General features: G+C 34.5%; 1 protein-coding gene across 1 annotated transcript in view; it reads right to left on the bottom strand.

Moving 5' to 3' along the window:
• NBEAL1 (neurobeachin like 1) overlaps positions 1 to 21,238 on the bottom strand; it is a 165,804-nt gene that overhangs the window by 87,440 nt on the left and 57,126 nt on the right. The window contains 19 exon segments of the mRNA XM_036857714.1: positions 459 to 580; positions 668 to 699; positions 702 to 822; positions 1,294 to 1,352; positions 1,355 to 1,423; positions 1,730 to 1,732; positions 1,874 to 2,060; positions 5,213 to 5,247; positions 5,250 to 5,301; positions 8,808 to 8,837; positions 8,840 to 8,878; positions 9,424 to 9,432; positions 11,330 to 11,563; positions 11,566 to 11,643; positions 13,331 to 13,450; positions 14,084 to 14,216; positions 15,350 to 15,930; positions 16,020 to 16,118; positions 19,247 to 19,330. Of these exon segments, the coding sequence (XP_036713609.1) occupies positions 459 to 580; positions 668 to 699; positions 702 to 822; positions 1,294 to 1,352; positions 1,355 to 1,423; positions 1,730 to 1,732; positions 1,874 to 2,060; positions 5,213 to 5,247; positions 5,250 to 5,301; positions 8,808 to 8,837; positions 8,840 to 8,878; positions 9,424 to 9,432; positions 11,330 to 11,563; positions 11,566 to 11,643; positions 13,331 to 13,450; positions 14,084 to 14,216; positions 15,350 to 15,930; positions 16,020 to 16,118; positions 19,247 to 19,330 (2,087 nt within the window).

Raw genomic sequence — 21,238 nt, 5'->3', positions numbered from 1 at the left:
CCATGTAATTAATAGAAATTTCTTAGCATCTTTGGCTTCTTTTTCTTTTAAGGAAAACCTTTTGAAGTTAGGAGTTGCAATGACAAAAGATATAAATTGTTAAAACAGCTTATATTTATGCAATACTATGTAGCAGACACAGTTCTAAGTGCTTTACCACATTATTAATCATTAATTTAATCCTCAAAAAAACCATAGGAAGTCATACAGTTTTATATCTCCTTGTCACAAAGCAGAAAACTTTAGCACAGAAAAATTGAGAAGTTGCCTATGGCTAGACATTAATGAAACATAATATTCAAACCCAGTGTATGTGATCACTGTTCATCATTTTAACCTCCACAACATCCTGGCTCTCTGAAGTTAAGGTAGTAGAATTGCTGGAAAATAAACAATATAGATGTTCCAATCAAGTAACAGAAACAATATCAAACTGAGGAGGAGTAAGGATATCATACCCATAATAAATCCTAAGTGTCTCTAGGAGAACTGTACACCATACTTCTTTCGGAAAAACTCTCCTGCTGTCCTTGATGATGGTGGAAAGATACTGTATGTGACCTAAAATAGAAAGTTCACTCTTAAATTATATACCTAAAATAAAGTCACATAAGCAAAATACATATCTAAAACAACTATATAAATTTATCCAACAGCCTGCTCTCACCAATTCGAAGGGAAAATCTCCACGGTTCCAATACGGAAGTCAAAGAGTAAATACTGATAATTTGTTGCAGGAGCTGCATATTTTCTCTATGATACCTGCTCAATGAGTAATTGAATTGCCATCAATACATTAACATCCATCAAGGTGCTTGGCACCTGAAATCCAATAGAAGAGGGTTCTGTAAAGTTCAGTTTAAATAACTGTCATTAAGCTATAATTTGAAATGATAATCAGACATCTACTAAATATAAAAATCTTGGTTAGAAAAATATGAACAATTTAAACATTATTTTTTCTGAGGTAACTCTGGAACATATTCCTAAAATAGTGTCTTTAAATGATGAAATTCCCAAATACCAAAGTGAACACCCAAGGTCCTTATATCAAGATTATACACTGTTATGTAAGATAAGTAGTCTTGTATAAGGTGATTCAAGTTTTAACAAAGCTGCTTGTGACATAAATTATATCCACTAATACAACTTAAGCTATAATAGTGTAATTTTAAAAATATATTTAATAAAATATATAATAATATCTATTTATTTATTGGAAAGAAAAAAACCCTCAACACTAACTGGTAATACAATCATCAGTCACATCTACATAACCTTAGACTAGCTCACCTTCTGAAGTAAGGCACCAAGAATGGCAATTCCATGGGAGTGCATAAGATTGTCCTGGTAATAGGATGTCTTTGAATAAAGTGTTTCACAATCAAGATAAATGTTGCAATTAAATTTCTCTCTAGTCTGACTCTGTGGAATTGTGACCATATCATTAATTATCATAATTATGCTAATCACTTTTGTATCACATGTTCTATATCATATGCATATTGTAACAAGGAATTTGGTTCAGGAATTTGCATCCAAAGGTCACATGCAGAGCATAAATATCAGAGAAATCAGTGACTGCAATATTATATACTTATATGAACATGTAAATATTTTCTCTACCATAAATTTAACAATGTTGTCCGATTTCTGCTAAACAGTACAAACTAAGGATAGTCAAGAGTCTAATCAACATCTTAAGTGTTTTGACTGAAGTATTATGCACTTTCTGAACTCCATTAGTAAATTAGGGATGGACTACCTCAGCTACAAATGGTTAAGTTTCTTCATCATGGTAGCAAGACATTTCAATCTATCTTTCAATTCTCAGTTTCTCAATGACGAGTTCATGTTAATTTCAGCTTAATACCTGATGCCTTGGGGAGTTCAAATACCCACCAATCTCCTTCTACAGGTGTTATCAATTCAGAAACTGTGCTTTCATTCAATCCCTCAGGAATCTGTCCTTCACCAAAGTGGCTGATTTGTTCCATTAGAGGAAAGAGTACAGTTAATCCACCTATGCAGTTTATGCTGTCCGAAAGTAGGAAACTACACTTTTTTAATCTTATAAAACACAGGCCAATTTCTCATTTAATACCTACACAGCATGTATGAGGTTATAATTTGCTACACCCTTAAGCAAGGTATATTGCTGGCCTAAGCTAAAGGACCTTGTACGGGCATATGCTTAAAGAGCAGCCTCAAGGGTCACCAAAATCAATACTCAAGATACAAGGCCGACCATTTTAATACACCTTTGTTTTCCAAAGTTTACGAATTCCCAACATAGGCAATCTAAACATGACCCCGTAAGTAGACTTCATAACGTTAACACTAGTGATATACGAGGTAACACTGTCACAAGGCAATTAGTCATAACAAACAGGAGAACAAGTCATGAAAAAAAAGAATGTATTTGCATTACAAATATGACTGACTCCTCCTACTTTAAGTTTACAAAAAAAGGTGGAGTGAGTGGCTTCAACCAAAGTTCAAAGTGACTATTCTGGATAACTTAACAAAATATATTCAGTATCTTAGACAAGTTACTAATTTCCCCAGCCTCAGTTTCTCATCTGTAAGATGAGAATAATATTAATTCCCACTTTGTAAAGTTGTTACAAGGACGAGATAAGCTAATGCATGAAAAGTGCTTAGTGCCTGACATAAATGGGGGCTATATAGGATTAGCTATTATTAACTGCTAAAAGTTCTGAAACTGCCATGTTTACGTACCTTAAGTCTGTAAACAACCTCTTCATAGTCTTTGCCTGTTTTTTCATATTGATTTTTAAGGGCTTTTTACAATAAGTAAAACTAGAATTTGGATGGGAAGTGTTTTTTTTCCCAGTTGTCATTTCATTTAACTTTTTTGGCTTTGGTTTTGCTTGCAGTATAAAAAGCAATAGTCTTTTTCTTGATAATTCTGTTCCTTTTTGATTTCGACATATCTATACTCAAGGCAACAAGGACTGCTTGATTTTGAGTATAATGTATGACACAAACAATCAGCTTTCTCTATATAAGTAATCCATAAAACTAGCCTTATAAAACCAATCTTATACGTGACATCAAAAGTTAACTTACGAATTGGCAAACACGTCATAAATCTTACTATGTTAACAGGTAAGAATAAGTGTCCTTATCTCAACTGACAAAGGATTAATCTCCAAAATACATAACAGATATGCAGCTCAATATTAAAAAAACAAAGCAACCCAATGAAAAAATGGGCAGAAGACCTAAATAGACATTCTCCAAAGAAGACATACAGATGGGCCAAGAGGCACATGAAAGCTGCTCAACATCACTACTTATTAGAGAAACCACAAAAACAAAACGCAATTGAGGTATTATCATCACACCGGTTAGAATGGGCATCATCAGAAAATCTAACAAGCAACAAATGCTGGAGAGGGTGTGGAGAAAGGGAACCCTCTTGCACGTTGGTGGGGAATGTAAATGGATACACGACACTATGGAGACCGTAAGGGAGGGTCCTTAAAAAACTAAAATAGAATTACCATATGACCGCAGCAATCCCACTACTAGGCATATACCCAGAGAAAACCATAATTCAAAAAGACACATGCACCCCAATGTTCGATGCAGCACTATTTACAACAGCCAGGTCATGAAAGCAACCTAAATCCCCATCGACAGACGAATGGATAAGAAGATGTGGTACATATACACAATGGAATATTACTCAGCCATAACAAGGAACAAAATTGGGTCTTCTGCAGAGACGTGGATGGACCTAGAGACTGTCATATAGAGTGAAGTAAGTCAGAAAAAGAAAAACAAATATCGTATGTTAACGCATATATGTGGGATCTAGAAAAATGGTACAGATGAACTGGTTAGCAAGGCAGAAATAGAGACACAGATATAGAGAACAAACGTATGGACAACCAAGGGGAGAAAGTGGGTGGGGGCGGTGTGTGGGGGGGTGGGATGAACTGGGAGATTGGGATTGACATGTATACACTGATGTGGTATAAAATGGATGACTAATAAGAACCTGCTGTATACAATAAATAAATATAATAAATTCAAATTAAAAAAACCTACAAATTGGCAAACAAGTCATAAATCTTACTATGTTAACAGGTAAGAATAAGTGTTCTTACCTCAAAGTTAAACAGAAAAAAGCTTTATACCACATGAATAACATGAGATTAATACAAACTGATGGATTCATTTTTACATAGAAGAATTATCCTAATGATTTCTGTTCACTGAAACAATAAGCATATTTGACTGGTATTAAATGACTAGAAGACAAAAGTTTTTTTGTTGTTGTCATTTTTTTTGCTGATTTATCAGCAAGTTCCAGTATAACTATCTTTTATATTTATTTTTATTTTACTTAGGCTATAATTTCTATTTAATATATCTTTTAAGGAAATCCTATATTTTAGAAATAGGATATCTCTGACTTTCACATTAGCCCAAATAATCTTAACTAGTTTAATCACTCAGTCAACAATGTTATTATGTATCCCTGTGCCAGGCACTGGGGGAAAAAGCAGTGTTCCCTCCTTTGAAGTTCTTAAGGACTACTGGAGAATCAAGCAAGCAAACAGTTAACTATTCACCATGATAAGTGAAATAATAGAAACTTCTATAGGTACTCATGACAAGAATAGTTAACTCCGTCTTGGGAAATAAGTAGAGGCCTTTAGATAGAAGCAAAGACATTACATCCAGCTAAGACATAAATATGAGGCACATGAAAAAGGCAGACAAGATATAATGGCTAGACGGGGTTATGAAGAAGAGGAAAAATTACTCATCTTTAACCTCAGAGAGGAAAGATCTAAGTTTGTTTAAAGCTGATGGACAGGAGACTAGACAGGGAGAAGTATGTGATATAGGAGAAAAGGGATAATCAATGAAGTCTCTGAGGGGTTGAAATCTGTTACATAGTTTTAGGGATTAAATACCTTAAAAGTGGAGCTAATTAACGAGGGCAGCATATTTTCTTATGAAACTGCTAAGCTCATGGCATAGTTTTAAAAAGATAACTACGTTACAAACAAATAGTCATTCAACTACTTATTTATTTATCCTTCAAACCGTGTATTGCAAACATTTTAAACAGGACTTATTCAGATCAATCTGGTGGTGCTCAAAAGACAAAAGTTTTTAAAGGATCAGTAAACTTAAATAATATGTTGCCCATCATTCATCATTAACTTACCTTAATGTCCCAGTTTACTACTTTGTTTCCTGTAACCTTCCATGCAAACAATTAGTAGATAAATCAAGACAGATTGAATTTTTGCAGGCCTAAAAATAAAAGAAAAATATTGCAAACAGCTAGCACAATGAAGACAAAACATAACTTTACTATATATGGAACAGTTCACCATAATTTTAAAAGGTATATAGTATAGTCAATGACAAAGATGCCTACAATATAAGTTTAGTATTACTATTCTCTGATTGTCTTTTAAAAGAATGCAGGTCACCGCTGCTTGTCATCTAACAGATAAGCATTAGCTAGAACTTACCATTTACCAATCACATAGTTTAAAACTCCTTCTATTCTAAACCAATATATGCAAACAGATTTTTGACTTTTAAAAAAATTCAATGTTTTAGTCCCATTAGTACAGAAAATTATATCACAGTACAAAAATCAAACCACAGGCATAAGACACTATTTTCCCTTATATTACTGACTGACAATTTTAGTTATATTCAAATTACAGAGCTTTGTCTGCAACTCTAGAAAATTATTAAAGTCATCTGTTAAACTTCCATAAAGGTTATAAAGCAGGGAACCTCACATGTAACCTGTGAACCTGGCAGATAATGAAACATCTTTGAATCTAATCCCCAGTCCAAAAGAAAACAAAGAAACCTACAAATTTTAGCACAGATGATGTGGTTGCTGCTTTTCTCTTAAGGCAACTGAGAAAAAGTGATTTAATAAAGTAAATGTAAACTGAGTTACATTTAAACTCAATGTAAGCTATATTAGTCCTCCGAGACAGAAAAGTCTTTCTCCTATTACTCTACCTTAGTTTGGTACTATGTATCTATGACCTGTCCAAACACAGTAATCTCCCTATGGTATGACTGGCCTCCATTCTCTCTCTCCAATCCAACTTTGACACTGTAGCTCAAGACCTTTTTCTAAAATGCAAACCTGATCATATCACTCTTCTTAAAATCCTATCCATTGCCTACTATTTAGGCTGGCATAAGAGGTTTGCTATGATCTGGCCTCCACTTGGCCCTCTAACTTCATTTCTGGCCAACTGCTCCCACTCAGTGACCTATACCCAAATACACACAGAATCCAGCTTTACATTCTATGCCTTTGTAGGTGTTGCTCACTGCACATCCCTCCCTTTACTCTGCCTTTTAAAACACAAATCAAACCATCTTTTCTATGATATTCTATCCTCCTGGAAGGACCAACCACTCTTCCTTTGTACCCACACTGTATTCTGTATATAATTCCAACACAAAAAAATACTGTATAGTGGTTAAGGATACGCATTAAACAGGTTAGGCATTCACTAGAATTATGAGGCTAGGCAAGTTACTTATCTTTCCTCAGCCTCAGAAAACTAGAGCTTAGAAAAGATACAAAGAGTACCATATAACCCTCAGAGCTTTTGTAAAGATTAAGTGAAACAGTACATGTGAAACATTTAGCATAGTGCTTAATACATTGTAAACACCGAATAAATGGTAGCTAAAAAGAAAAATGCTTATAAAATTATATTGCACTTATTTTTTACACATTTATTTGACTTTAGATTGTAAGCTTCTTAAAGCCAGAGGTTTTAACTTATTCATCTTTGTATCCTAAAAGTTCAGACAACTCTTGGCACAAAGAGAACACTCAAAAAATTTTAAATTGATGGTTAAACACCTCCTACAAATAAGTACAAAGATGAAAAACTGTTGACTGCTAAAATTCCCTGGAGTAGCTTTTCCCAAACTACCACTTGTTAATAAGTGAAATGAAAATCAAAATGTGTTCTATGTTCAAATAACTGGTGAAAAAGTAGGATAAAACAAATGTGAACTAGTTTCTTTATAAGCAGAATTTTTCAAGTGTATGATCCATCTCCAAGAAGGATATACAGAATGCAACATTCCCTCAACGTTATTTAACCACAGAATTCTTGTATCATGATATGTTACCATTTTAAAGAAATGTTCCTCCAATAAACTGTTTTACTGTATATATCTGTCATATTGGGTTTTGTGAGGAAAAATAGCTATTTTAAAAATTACAGAATTTTTACTTCCAAAAGTAAGAATTCAACCTTAATATTATTAAAATCAAAGTTACTTTGAAAAAGGATATGCCAAAAAGACTCAGTTAGTCATCACATGTCTAGACATGTCACCAATTAGTGAGATTAAGTCCAATTATTTCCTATCCAGCTATACAGAATAGTTGTAATGAAAATAAGTATAAGAGATAGTCCCTGGGGGAAAAAAAAAAGAGAGATAGTCCCTGCCAGGAAATAACTTAAAATCTAGTTTGGTAAACAAACATGTATATCTTTGGGAAAAAGTATTATAAAAAGCAAACAAATAAAAAATAAGAGACTCAAAAGAGATTATAACCAATGCAATGTTCAAATGGATCCAGATTAAATTTTTAAAAGGCTAAACAAATATTTTGGGGAAAACTGGGATAATTTGAACATGGGTTGTAAAGGACATGAATTATTGATCATTTTCTCAGGTAGGTTAATGATTATGTTGTAAAGTTTAGGAGTAAAGTGTCTTGATTGCAGATTGTCTATGTCAATCTGCTTTCACAAATGATTTGAGATAGATGAAGACCAAGTGCAGCAAAATGTTAGTAACTGGTGAACTTAGGTAAAGAGTATATAGGATTTCACTTTACCATTCTTTCAACTTCTCTCTAGGTTTGAAATTAATCAAAATAAAAAGGTAAGGGGAAATACCACCTGACAAGTACATTTTATTAGGTTACACATAAACAAGCATTCAAAGCAATAAATTATGACCATGTACTAGCTGGTTAAACTAGGGGGGAAAAGGTCTATGATGTATAATATCACACAACAGAAGCAACTTCTGGGTTAAAGTAACATTAAATATAATGAAGGCAATTAATATTGTTGTTTATGCCACTTCTCCCTTTTCTTCCTCCCAGTTCTACCTTTGATCTTCTTTCCCTCAGCCCTTGCTAACCTCAATTACTTTCACTAGATAAACGACTTTTCTTGAAGGAAAAAGCACTGGGCATGGTATGCATATAGGTAGCTTTTCTTCTCCTTCTGATGTAAACATTTCTTTTGTTTTCTTGTTAACCACATTTTAAAAATAAACAGGGAATTCCCTGGCAGTCCAGTGGTTAGAACTCTGCACTCTCACTGCCGAGGGCCCAGGTTCATTCCCTGGTCAGGGAACTAAGATCCCACAAGCCGTGCAGCCAAAAAATTAAAAAATAAACAAAGAAAATGTTGAGCACAATTCTGTTTCATCTCTCCTTCCAAAAAAGGAGAATACATTTAAACAATTTCATTTACTGAAGTTGATTCGTTAGTACAAATTCCCACTACAACCATTTCCATTCATACGGCTGGGATGACATAATGATAACACTTGAACCATAGTTGAGAACTGCATATTAATTTTTACTGCTTCTCATCTTTTGAAAATTAATAATTTTTTAACAGTAATTCAAGCCCCTTCTTCTCAATTACCCACTGAAATGACAAAAGGAATAAAAAGGGAATTTTAGTTCACAGCATAGTTACAGCTAGATGGACAGTCCATGCATTTACTCTGACCTTTGCAGTGTAGTGAAGAAGGACGTTACCCAAGGCAGGTCAGCCATGTCAGACTCTTGAAATTTCCAAGGCTTAAACAGTTTGGACCTGAAAATTATTTATACACACATACACACACATATCATTGAATATATATGGCCTCCTCAGGTCTGTGTAATCAGAAAAAAATTTTTAATTAAGCTGTTTCAAGCTTCTCATATAACACAGTTAAAACACATTAGCCAAAATGTACTTTATTTTTATATCACATCCAATTCGTCTAACACCTAGTAAAGTTCGGAGAGGGGGTAGATCAATCTCTACTACAGAAAGGAAATTTTATATAGCATTAAAAACTAATATAAAACATAACAAAGTTTATACATTTATCAAATATAAAACAATTCAAATTTGTAAGATAAAACAGCAAAACAACCAATCAATAATGTGAATAGATATCACAGAAATGGAACAGCTAATGAGTAGGAAAAAACTCTTGACTTTACTTAAAAAAAAAACAAACAAAAAAAACTACAAATTAAAGCAAGGTTCCATTTTACATAAAAAAATGGAGGAAACAGTATTTACCATTCCATCTTAATGAGGCTGTAGTGAGTTGGGTATATTTATGTGTTACTGGTAGGCACTGTCAATTGGTATATCCTTTACGAAAACTGAGTAGGTAACGTATTGAGAGCTATAAAAATATTCACACCCTTTGAATATTTACCCTGGGAACTTATCATAAGCAAATCCATCAAAATACAAAAAATAAAATAAAATTGGTACAATAGTTCATCATATTTAATGTTTGAAGTTTATAACAATATTAAAAATTATAAACAACCTAAGTAAACCATGCATTATGAATCTAATGAAATATTATGTAGCCATTAAAAATAATCATATGAATAATACATAACAAATAATTACTATTTATAAGAGTAGAATTTTAAGTAGGAAAATTGTTTAAGAGCAAAATCCAAACTATATAGCTATAATGACTACACTAAATGACTTATATTTAACTTGGAATTTATTCAGATTAGGGTCAACTTCAAATACTTTGGTGAGTTTAAAGTAACGACAAGGTTCTAATACAAACTTTTTAAGTGTGGACAGAGACATTCATCTCAAAACTCCATGTAATCTTAAAAAAAGACATTCTGACAAATAATAAGCTAATCTGCAGAGTTAATATACATAACTACTTATAGGCTTAACTCCTGAATTTTTGAAAATAGTTATGATCCAATAACAACCAGTGTGTATCTTTAAATCAGAGCCAAATGAAAAGAAAAAACAAAAACAAAAGCTTGTAATTTTATCCAAGAACTCCTAATTCTAATGCCTTCATGAATTCTTCAGATATATTAATATATAAATTATAAAATGACAAGTTTTGAATAAGACTCATATGACTCTAGAATCAGTTGTGTGACTTCTTAGGAAGACAAACTTATATTTTTTTCATCAATGTATTAAAATCTGTCAAAAGCACCAGCCAGTATTATAGATTGAATTGTGTACCCGCCCACACTCAAATTCGTATGTTGAAGCTCTAACTCCCAGTGTGACGTATTTGGAGATAGGGCCTGTAAGGGGTAATTAAGGCTAAATGATGTCATAAAGTCGGGCCCTAATTCAACAGGGCCCCTTATAAGAGGAAAAGAGCAGAGATCTCTCTCTGCACATACACACAGAGAACATATTCCATGACAGAGCAAGAAGGCAGCGCATCGACAAAGCCAGGAATAGAGGATTCACTAGAGACCAAGCCTGATGGAAACTTGATCTTGGAATTCCAGCTTCTAGAATTCTGAGAAAATAGTGTTTAAGCTACCTAGTCTGTGGTATTTTGTTATAGCAGTCCTAATAGACTAACACAGGCAGTATTATGGATGATATTTGAAATATTCTCAAAGGTTTTTTTTTATGCATATCAAAAAAATGTCTAGTATACTATAATTAATTATAACGTATAATGTAATTGAAAGTTGTGAAGACAGTAAATCTTAAATGTTATCAACACACACATTAAAAATGGTAATTATGTGAGGGTATGGAGGTGTTACCAACTTTATTACAGTAATCATTTTGCAGGGTATACATGTATCAATCAGACAATTGCACTACCTTAAACTTATATATGTTATAATGTCAATATCTCAATAAGCTAAGGGGAGTAAAAGTAACAATGTGTGGTGGGCTTTTCTTCCCTTTCAGTTTCAGTTAAACAAATATAGGTTGACCCTTGAACAACATGAGGTGAACTGTGTGGGTCCGCTCATATATGGATTGTTTTCAACAGTAAATAGACAGTACCACAATCCGCAGATGCAGAACCATGCATACAAAGGAACTGCATATATATGGAGGGCCGACATAAGTTATATGTGGATTTTTGACTTCATGAGGGTTGGCACCCCTATCCTAGAGTTGTTCAATGGCCAACTGTACATTCTTTAGATCAAATATATTCTTCAGAATATATTTAGGCAACAGAAAAACTATTTCAGTTTAATTAGGCAGTATGATGGTACATGCTCACCTGCTAAATATAATGCCTTCACCTGCAGAGGTTGCAGTGCTTCATAGAAGATGATAACAGTCCCCAGCTGTCCCTCCAGAGATGTGGGACACCCCCATTCACTGTCTTGTGTTCCAGCTGATATCAATTTGGTAATCAACTTTGATTTTTCCATTGTTCCTCCCCAGGAAGCTGAGGACAAAATTCCACCAAATGATGTTCGATGAGGGGGTAATGGGAGAAGAAAAAGGGTGGATCTGGGATTTGGGATGGTGGAGGAGTGGTGGTTCTTTGCCCAGCTGAACCAATACAGCAAGAAATAAAAGGCTAAAATTAAGAAACAAACAAACATAATAAATTACACATTTTAATTAAATCTCTATCCTCATATTTAAAATAAAACAGTACATAAAATTAAGCAATACACTGTAAAACAAAGTTTTGTTTTTAGTGGATCATGATGTGTGCATGTGTGTGTATACATAAGATATCATTACAGATGTTACATTTGGACTATGGGATTTGGATGCATTACTTTTATTTTTTTTTAATTTTTATTTCTTTCTTTATTTTTGGCTGTGTTGGGTCTTCGTTTCTGTGCGAGGGCTTTCTCTAGTTGCGGCAAGCGGGGGCCACTCTTCATCGCGGTACGCGGGCCACTCACTATCGCGGCCTCTCTTGTTGCGGAGCACAGGGTCCAGACGCACAGGCTCAGTAGTTGTGGCTCACGGGCCTAGTTGCTTCACGGCATGTGGGATCTTCCCAGACCAGGGCTCGAACCCATGTCCCCTGCATTGGCAGGCAGATTCTCAACCACTGCGCCACCAGGGAAGCCCCTGCATTACTTTTATAACTCACTTTACATCCTCCTGTAAATTTTGAATTTTTAATGAGTGTATATTTAGTAAAAGTTTTTTTACTTTACTATATTCTAAAGTAGAGAAAACCACCTTTCTCCCTTAAAATTTATAAGCAGAGAATTACACATCAGTATAATACTGCTAATTACGGATTATCCTGAAGTGATCATAGACATGAACAGCAACAAGAAATTACTGGAATCCTAGAAGGACTTGGAAAATAATCGAATCCATTCCATTATCTTCAGAAAAGGTCCTTTCAAAAATGTCCAAAAATTCTCAAAGAACTTTTACACTAATGTTCCTTAAGAATCACCTCAGTAAATAAATTCTAAATTCTATCTTATCCCTAACTACAATGTAAATATTTAAGGTTTCTTCATTATTGTTTCAAAATCAATGAAAAATTCGATGATGGAAAAGAGTGCATCTAAATATTTGGTATACCTGGAGAGCTTTATTAAATGATCCTTTGTCCTGCTCTGTTCAATTTCTTTGGCTTTCCTGTTATGAGTCTATTTTTCTAAGACTTTAATTACATTTGTTTCTTCCTTGAATTGTTTTTCTTTATTATATGTTGTCTGACTTCATCTAATGATGACAGGCTAACAGAATTAAATATTAACTTACTATATCTTAGTATGCAGAAAACACTAAAACTTACAGGCACATATTTAGAATAAACAGAAGCTTATACATTAAACTGAAAAAATTTTCAAGAGTTTGCAAACAATTGGTCCCATAAAGAGTAGGTTAGGGACTTCTCTGGTGGTCCAGTGGTAAAGAATCCACCTTACAATGCAGGGCATGCGGGTTCGAACCCTGGTCAGGGAACTAAGATCCCACAAGCCATGGGGCAACTAAGCCGGTGTGCCTCAATGAGAGAGCCCGCATGTCACAAGCTATAGAGCCCACACGCCCTGGAGCCCACGCGCCCTGGAGCCCGCGCGCGCCACAACTAGAGAGAGAAAACCCGCACACCACAACTAGAGAGAACCCGTGTGCTGTAAGGAAAGATCCTGTATGCCTCAACAAAGATCTCATGTGCCGCAACTAAGACCCGACATGACCCTCCCCAAAAAAAAGGAAAATAAATAAATAATACAATAAATATTTATTTAAAAAAAAAAAAAGAGTAGGTTAGATGTGCTTACTTCATTCGTGGCAGGAAATCTCAGAGGGGCAGAGACCTTCTGCTGTCCATTGTCATAGATATATACAAGGCTCTGACCAAAGGGCCTTTTTCCAGGCATGTGAACAATGGTTATGTTGTGCTGGTAAAGTAAAACATATATTTAAAAAGTAAAAAATTACATTAAGTCCTTGCAATAACAAATGTTTTCAGAGTATTACTATTTAACTAGTTTGTGTGAAAGGTAGAACAGTAAGTTTAAGCATAATTAAACGCTGATTAAAATGATGCTGTTAAAGTAACAATTTTGCCTGTAGTACTATAAAAGAGCTTCTGACTATTCTAGAAAATCTACACACAATTGTAACATAGTACCTTTTCTGCATTTTCCAAGTCTATAAGTGTTCTCTAGAATCAATCAATGTTTCTAATGAGAAGCACTTTATTTTTTAAGAAAAGCAACAGAAATGCATTGTTTTTAAACAATTTCTGCTCTCATTTTAAATTGAAATTCAAAATCAAATTTCATTCTAGAAAACTTGAAAGAAATATAACATTTCAATTTAATTTTTTTAGCAGAAAAATGATTAGCGCTGAAATTATGATAAATGGTATTAACTCCTTTATAGGTAAACTTCAACATGAATAGAACTTTAACATAAAATTAATCAACTCTCAACAAGCAGGTGATAACAGCTGATGTACACACACCAAACATGTGTTTTTTTTAAAAGGAAAGAACCCAGAAGTTAGATGTGATGCCTTAAAGCCTTACCCAGAGGGAATCACAGAAACTGTGGTCAGGAAGCATAACTGTTGCATATTCTCTTTTCGTGCACACTGCCACAACCAACATACCTGAATGGGTAATAAAAGCTTCAAAACCCATGCCACTTCCTGTAAAAAAGCTAACAAAAGTACGTATTATCAGAACTTTTGAAGTCAGTTGTACAGTTTCATCATCACTGGGGCACACAAAAACCATAACTTCACCATGAATATCTTTACCAAACACACTGTGGCTTACATTCTATTGCCATACACCGTCAATCCCACCTTGCCTGAAAGTTGATTTTTAAATCTTTTTTGGGCATAGCAGTTTAGTATATTATAAAAGGTAGCCTTATACACAGAATGCCATTAGCAAACTCTAGCAAAACTATAAACTTTCAAATCTTCAAAATCCTTCCAAATAAGATTCAGAAAGAATGAATAAAGTCTTAAAAAATCACAAGGCATATTAAAATGTATTAGTTACTGAAGTAACTAAGTTTGGAAACACATAGGTTTTTCTGGTCCTTCATATAAATATATAGTAGCATCCTCAATAGAACAGAGAAATCACCATTCATTTTCAAGTTTACTATTCCTTTCTCCTCCACTCATACAATAATTTTAAGAAGGAACTTTGTTTCCAAATTAGTTTCAGAACTTAACTAGCAAAATATCTGAGATATACAACTATTATTATGAAAGCAACAAAGCACTTATAATTAAACTGTGTACACCCTAAGGAGGAGAGGCTTCAGATAAATTGTTGTACACTTAAAAAAGTAGATGCTTAGAACTTCCCTGGTGGCGCAGTGGTTAAGAATCCGCCTGCCAATGCAGGGGACACGGGTTTGAGTCCTGGTCTGGGAAGATCCCACATGCCACGGAGCAACTCAGCCCGTGCACCACAACTACTAAGCCTGCGCTCTAGAGCCCGCGAGCCACAACTACTGAGCCCGCGTGCCACAGCTACTGAAGCCTGCGCGCCTAGAGCCCGTGCTCTGCAACGAGAGAAGCCACTGCAATGAGAAGCCCGTGCACCACAATGAAGAGTAGCCCCCACTCGCTGCAACTAGAGAAAGCCCGCGCGCAGAAACGAAGACCCAACACAGCCATAAATAAATAAATAAAATAAAATAAAATAAAAGTTTAAAAAAAACCAGTATTCGAGGAAAAAAAAAATAGATGCTTAGAAAAATGTTTTCCTGTTTAAGAATCACAGCATATATTATGACAGTATTCACTTATATTCCATAACTTGTACTAGTACCTGTATAATTGTTTTCTTTTTCCTCCTTTGTTAGCATTGCCAAGAGTCAACTGATCCTGATCTAAGCAAAACCAAGCATTGAAAGAAAAGGCAGACCCTGGCCATTTCTGTATGGAAGGCACAGAAATTCCTGCCATACTATGTGACAAATTAAAATACTGCAGTGCACTCTCTAGACTTTGTTTTCGGGCCATTGTCAGGATTGCTCGAGTTACAAGAGTGGTATAGGGGTGAATGTACTCAGATTCATCCACTCTCAACAATCTTAGTAGTTGACGGATTTCTTCTGAGCTCACTGACTGACTCCCCAATGAACCATGGAGTGCAATCAAGTTCTCAGCACAAGTTCGATGGAGGGAAGAATGGGAATTAAGGGTTTCAGTGATTCTAATTCCCATGTTTGCATTGACACAAGTAGTTCGACTCTGCCTATTAATACAACAAATTCTTTTCAGCCAATCAGAGATGAAGATTTGCAGGTCATGGGATTCTAGCTCTGGAAGCCACTGGATAAGAAGCAAGAGAGGCTGGACATTACTAATGCCCAAAATTCCAACTGAAGTGTGATCACCCTCTACAGCCTGTAAAGCAACGTAAGAGACAAAAGGTTAGTTACCATCTTTGATACAAAGATAATGGAACTTCTTCTAATAAAGCTAAAAAAACTCACCATATTCATAAGTTCTTTAAGTAGTTCCAGTGGTGGCTGACCCATTGATTTTAATACTTCAAACATATGTGTATAACCAATTCTTTCCTTAAATACTTCCTAAGGGAGGAGAAATCAATACATCAAAGCAGATTTTCAAAGACTGAATTTGTTAGAATATTAAAAATGTTGAATAATACCCATTTAAGTTAATTAACAATATTAAAAAGATTATGAGTTCAATATTTCTGTTTTCTTAAGTCAGATGTCTTCATCTTAAATAGATTCCATATACCTTCTGGAATACAATGCTAAAATAAAATACCAAAATGTAAAACAAATGGAATTAGCAAAGACTGTGTATTATAAAATTGTTATACTACTTGCAGATCCCTTTACTTTCTTCACTTGATTTGTTATTAGTACAATATTACTTGAAATCAAAACAAAAATGGAGAAAAAGTGAGGAGACTTTAGGAATAAAGGAGTCAGTAGCCTCAAAGAACTAGATTAAAGACTCCTGGCAATTTTGAGTAGTGGCCAAAAAAACTGGGTACGGTTTTCTCTCTGCTCTTTGTATTGAGTTGGCCAGAAAGTGCCTTCGGTTTTTAAGTAAAAATAAAAGACACATTTTTCATTTTCACCAAGAACTTTACTGAACAACGTATTCACCCTTTTGTTCCACTACCTTTTGCCATTTTTCACGCAACTTCATAATTCCATCTTCCCAAAATTTTTATCTTTTTGATTAAAGAACTCTTCCAAGTGCCTTTTACAGTCTTCTGGGGAATTGAAATTTTTTCCATTAAGAGAATTTTGTAAAGACCTAAATAAATGGAAATCCGAAGGTGCAATGTCTGGTGAATACGGCGGATGAATCAGAACCTCCCAGCCAAGCTGTAACAGTTTTTGCCTGGTCATCAAAGAAACATGCGGCCTTGCGTTATCCTGATGGAAGATTATGCATTTTCTGTTGACTAATTCCAGACGTTTTTTTGTCAGGTGCTGCTTTCAGTTGGTCTAATTGGGAGCAGTACTTGTTGGAATTAATCGTTTGGTTTTCCGGAAGGAGCTCGTAATAGAGGACTCCCTTCCAATCCCACCATATACACAACATCACCTTCTTTGGATGAAGACCGGCCTTTGGGGTGGTTGGTGGTGGTTCATTTTGCTTGCCCCACGATCTCTTCTGTTCCACATTATTGTACAGTATCCACTTTTCATTGCCCGTCACAATTTGTTTTTAAAATGGAACGTTTTCATTACGTTTAAGTAGAGAATCGCATGCAGGAATACGGTCAAGAAGGTTTTTTCGCTTAACTTATGTGGAGCTCAAACATCAAAGCGATTCACATAACCAAGCTGGTGCAAATGGTTTTCAACACTTGATTTGGATACTTTGAGTATGTCGGCTATCTCCCGCGTATAACGTTGATTGTTCTCAATTAATGTCTCCATTTGATCACTATCAACTTCAACTGGTCTACCCGACCGTGGAGCATCATCCAGCAAGAAATCTCCAGCACGAAACTTCGCAAACCACTTTTGACATGTTCGATCAGTCACAGCACCTTCTCCATACACTGCACAAATCTTTTTTTTGCATTTCAGCTGCATTTTTACCTTTCTTGAAATAATAAAGCATAATATGCCAAAAATGTTGCTTTTGTTCTTCCATGTTCAATATTAAAATGGCTATACAAAAATTCACCAATTTTGTTAAGTCCTTTTTAAAATGCATGCTGATACGACAGGTGTCACATACCATCTAGCAAAACTGTTTCAAATGAAGTTAAAGACAACTAAGTGCTACTAGAGCCATCGTACGGGAAAAAAACGAACGAACCTTCTGGCCAACCCAATATCTAAATGGCCTAAATTATCTGGAGCACGAAGTTCAATTTAATAAGCTCTAAGTCACACTTGGACTAGTGGGCACCAAAAGCCATAATGTAAAATGTAAAGAACACAAAAAACCTAGCAATACTAAATTGGTCCAGTAAGTTAGGCAAAAATACATACACTCATCATAAAATCAAAAGATTTAAACAAGTATGACTAGTTGTCTCTAGGAAGGGGTATTAGTTGACTGTGGGCCAAGGATAGGAAAAAAATCTTTTTTCAAAAGGCATTTTAAAAAATAATCTTTCGAATTTTAAGCCATGCAACGCATAACATCATTTAAAAAATTATATTTATAAAAGACCTGGACATCATTTCAGGTTTGAATTTCATAATACAGTATAGGCAATCCATTATACTCATAAACCAATTACTTAGAACTTAAAATAATTTTTTCCTTAAGTAACTATTATAAATGAAGATTAGATTCCCATGCCAGCCTGTAATAGTTGTAAAAGCCTATTCAGCAGGAATTTAACCACGAGTTATATATAGCAACATTTATAGGGAAAGTCAGTCTCCTAACAAAAACCAATGGAAAGTAAGAAATACAACTGAAAGCATGGCTTAGGGAACAAGGAATAATTCATTTATTTCTGGTACTAAATGAAATATATTAGAAGTGGTGGATAAGAAGGTAAAATGGTAAAAATAATTATAGACACATACTTATTAAGCACTTACCTTGTGCCTGGCACTCTGCTTACCATTTTACACAGATGATGTCACTAATCCTTAAAAGTACTCAGTGGGAAAACTACTAGCACAGAATCAGCATAAGTGGACTGCAGGGCAGAGTCAGTGGTAGTGAATGAGAAGGGAAAGAAAATCCTGAGGGTCAGTGACTACAAACAAAGAAGCAGAATTTCCAAGGCCATCTGGAAAAACAAGTCCCAAAATTGATAGGGCTGTTCACATGTGAAAATTTTTCATATACTAGATGGTCATAAACTGACCAAATAGTGAAAGAGTGATTATTTTATTAATGAAGAAAAATTATGATATAAAATTTAATTCTTTAAATGCGCTAATCAAATAATCACTTAAAATGATCCTTTCAACATTTCAACACCAGTGCTCTCTTCCCATTCGTTGACTGATGCTGTAAATCCCTAGAGCTTGCAGTCAGTCATCAATGCTTTAAATAATCCCAAAGTACTGCCCATAGGCATCTGTCTTTTAAATTATCAGCAAAGTGATTCCTATACAAAGATGAGATATTTTGTAAATTATTTCATGAGTGAAACCATATGTATTTTATACTTTCATACATTACTTTGGGAATTATTTAGTGAAAACACGTATATCTACGATAACATTTGAGAGCTTGAGGACATATGTTTTACCTTAGCAGCTGGAGATTTGTTCATTACGGCTGTCAAAGCCTGAATGGTTGATACAGCCAAACAATCCAACTGTGCCTGAAACACCTACCAGAGGAGGAAAAAAAGGTAAGAAATTAACAAATGTGTTCAAGATTTGTATTCAGTTAGGAAGCCTTTCTTCTGAAAACCTCAAAAAAATATTTAACATGCAATACAGTCCTCTTCCAATGAAATGGATCTCTGAAACACTAAAACCTGTAAGAAAAATTTACATACTTGACAGAAAATAAGCCATATGTCAAGAAGAAAAAGGTTACATTCACTCATTATATTAAAATGCTTTGGGGGGGAAAAAACCCACCAAGCTTAAACATGCTATTAAAAAGTAATGGACAATCTCAAGAGGAAGGGAGGGAGGGCTGTCATGGGAAATTCTTGTACGTTTTAATTTTCCTTCAAAAATACACTTGAAACTTCCTAGGTTAAAATTTCATCAGCATGTATAATAAGATGTCTAAAACAGTCTTATCTATATAGTTTCCAAACCCTGTGTTATAAATGAAATGGTATGTGCATATATCAATCAATCACACTTGCAAACAATAACATACATCTATTTTTATATGAAATGCAGAAATTTGAGGCAGAACAGAAAATGAAATATGTATCTATAAGCACTGTCATGTTTTTGAGAAGGCAAGCTTTAATGCCAGAAGTTGTAAGAAAAAATAAATACCAGCTCCATTTTGTCTATTTCTGTTTAAGCTTCATCATAAAGAAGAGATGTGTTAAATTTCAGGGCAGTACATTCATAGCAAAAGAAACAAAAACAAAATAGAACATCAACAATGTAAAAAAACTGAATGTGAATGTTATATCATCAGACTTAGTCAACCATGAAAGCATAGTGTGAGGACTAGAAAGTTGTAAAAATCACCAGTCCCCAAAATCTGCTTTTGGTAATATATTACTATGACTTGAAGCTTGTTACCCCACAAATAGAATTTTCCTCTCTGCCTCCCACTAAAAATGATCTGAGTAAAGGGGGACTGATTAGATCTTTGTCATTGTGAGCTAAGCTCTATCATTTTCAGGCAAGTTATTTAAGCTGGTATCTTGGTTTCTGTTGATGTTGTTTGTTTATTAACATTATTACATAAAATGAACATATTACATGTGTAATAAACATTATCATATGCATTAAACATTCTGTATACAGAATATCATACAACTAAGACTTTTTTCTCGACTTTATCGAAGAGGACTAGGCATCACAGTACCTATAATCAGGAACACTCATTGTCAACCTCTAAGAGATTATAACATTTTATAAATCTATATAAGAAGACTTTAAGAGGGACTAACACTTATATGGAAATCCAGAACGGTAGTCTGTAATTGATATTTCATATCCAGAAGAGAAGATAATAGATTATCATGTCTCTTTTTATATCACAGCTCTATTTATACACCTGGACATTAAGATAATGCTAATAATATGCTAATAAAAGATATCACGTAAGCTCTCTCACAAACATTCTGGGAAAGACAAATAACAAAGCAATTTTTATAGGTAGCTTTTGCCAATCTAAATTGCCTAATGTATTGTGAAAAGCAAGATAAATTGTATATTTCTGCCTTATACCCATGCAAAGGTGAATTTTTAGAAAAGAAAAAAGTTAAATTTTATGCTAAATTAAGACTCAAAGAGCTCGTCATCTTCTTCCCTTCCTCCAAGATTTGGGTTGTCCATTGAATTATAATAATCATTTGTCAACAAGAGGCAAAGAATCAAGATATTAAAACTGATCAAACATATTCACAAACAAAGCCCTAAGGTCCCAATACACCACAATGCTTAGAAAAAGAAGCCCCCAAAATATGGAGTCATCACTAGGTGGACAGCACTGATATTGGGATTCCATTCCTGTACTTTATATTTCCTCAAACTGAAAAGAAGACACAAATACATAGATGGAATCCTGTCAATCATTTATATCCCTCACCAAGATT

This window comes from Balaenoptera musculus, chromosome 7, assembly GCF_009873245.2.
Source record: "Balaenoptera musculus isolate JJ_BM4_2016_0621 chromosome 7, mBalMus1.pri.v3, whole genome shotgun sequence".
NCBI lineage: Eukaryota > Metazoa > Chordata > Mammalia > Artiodactyla > Balaenopteridae > Balaenoptera > Balaenoptera musculus.
The sequence above is the reverse complement of the archived record's forward strand: the minus strand, read 5'-3'. Positions and strand labels throughout refer to the sequence as shown.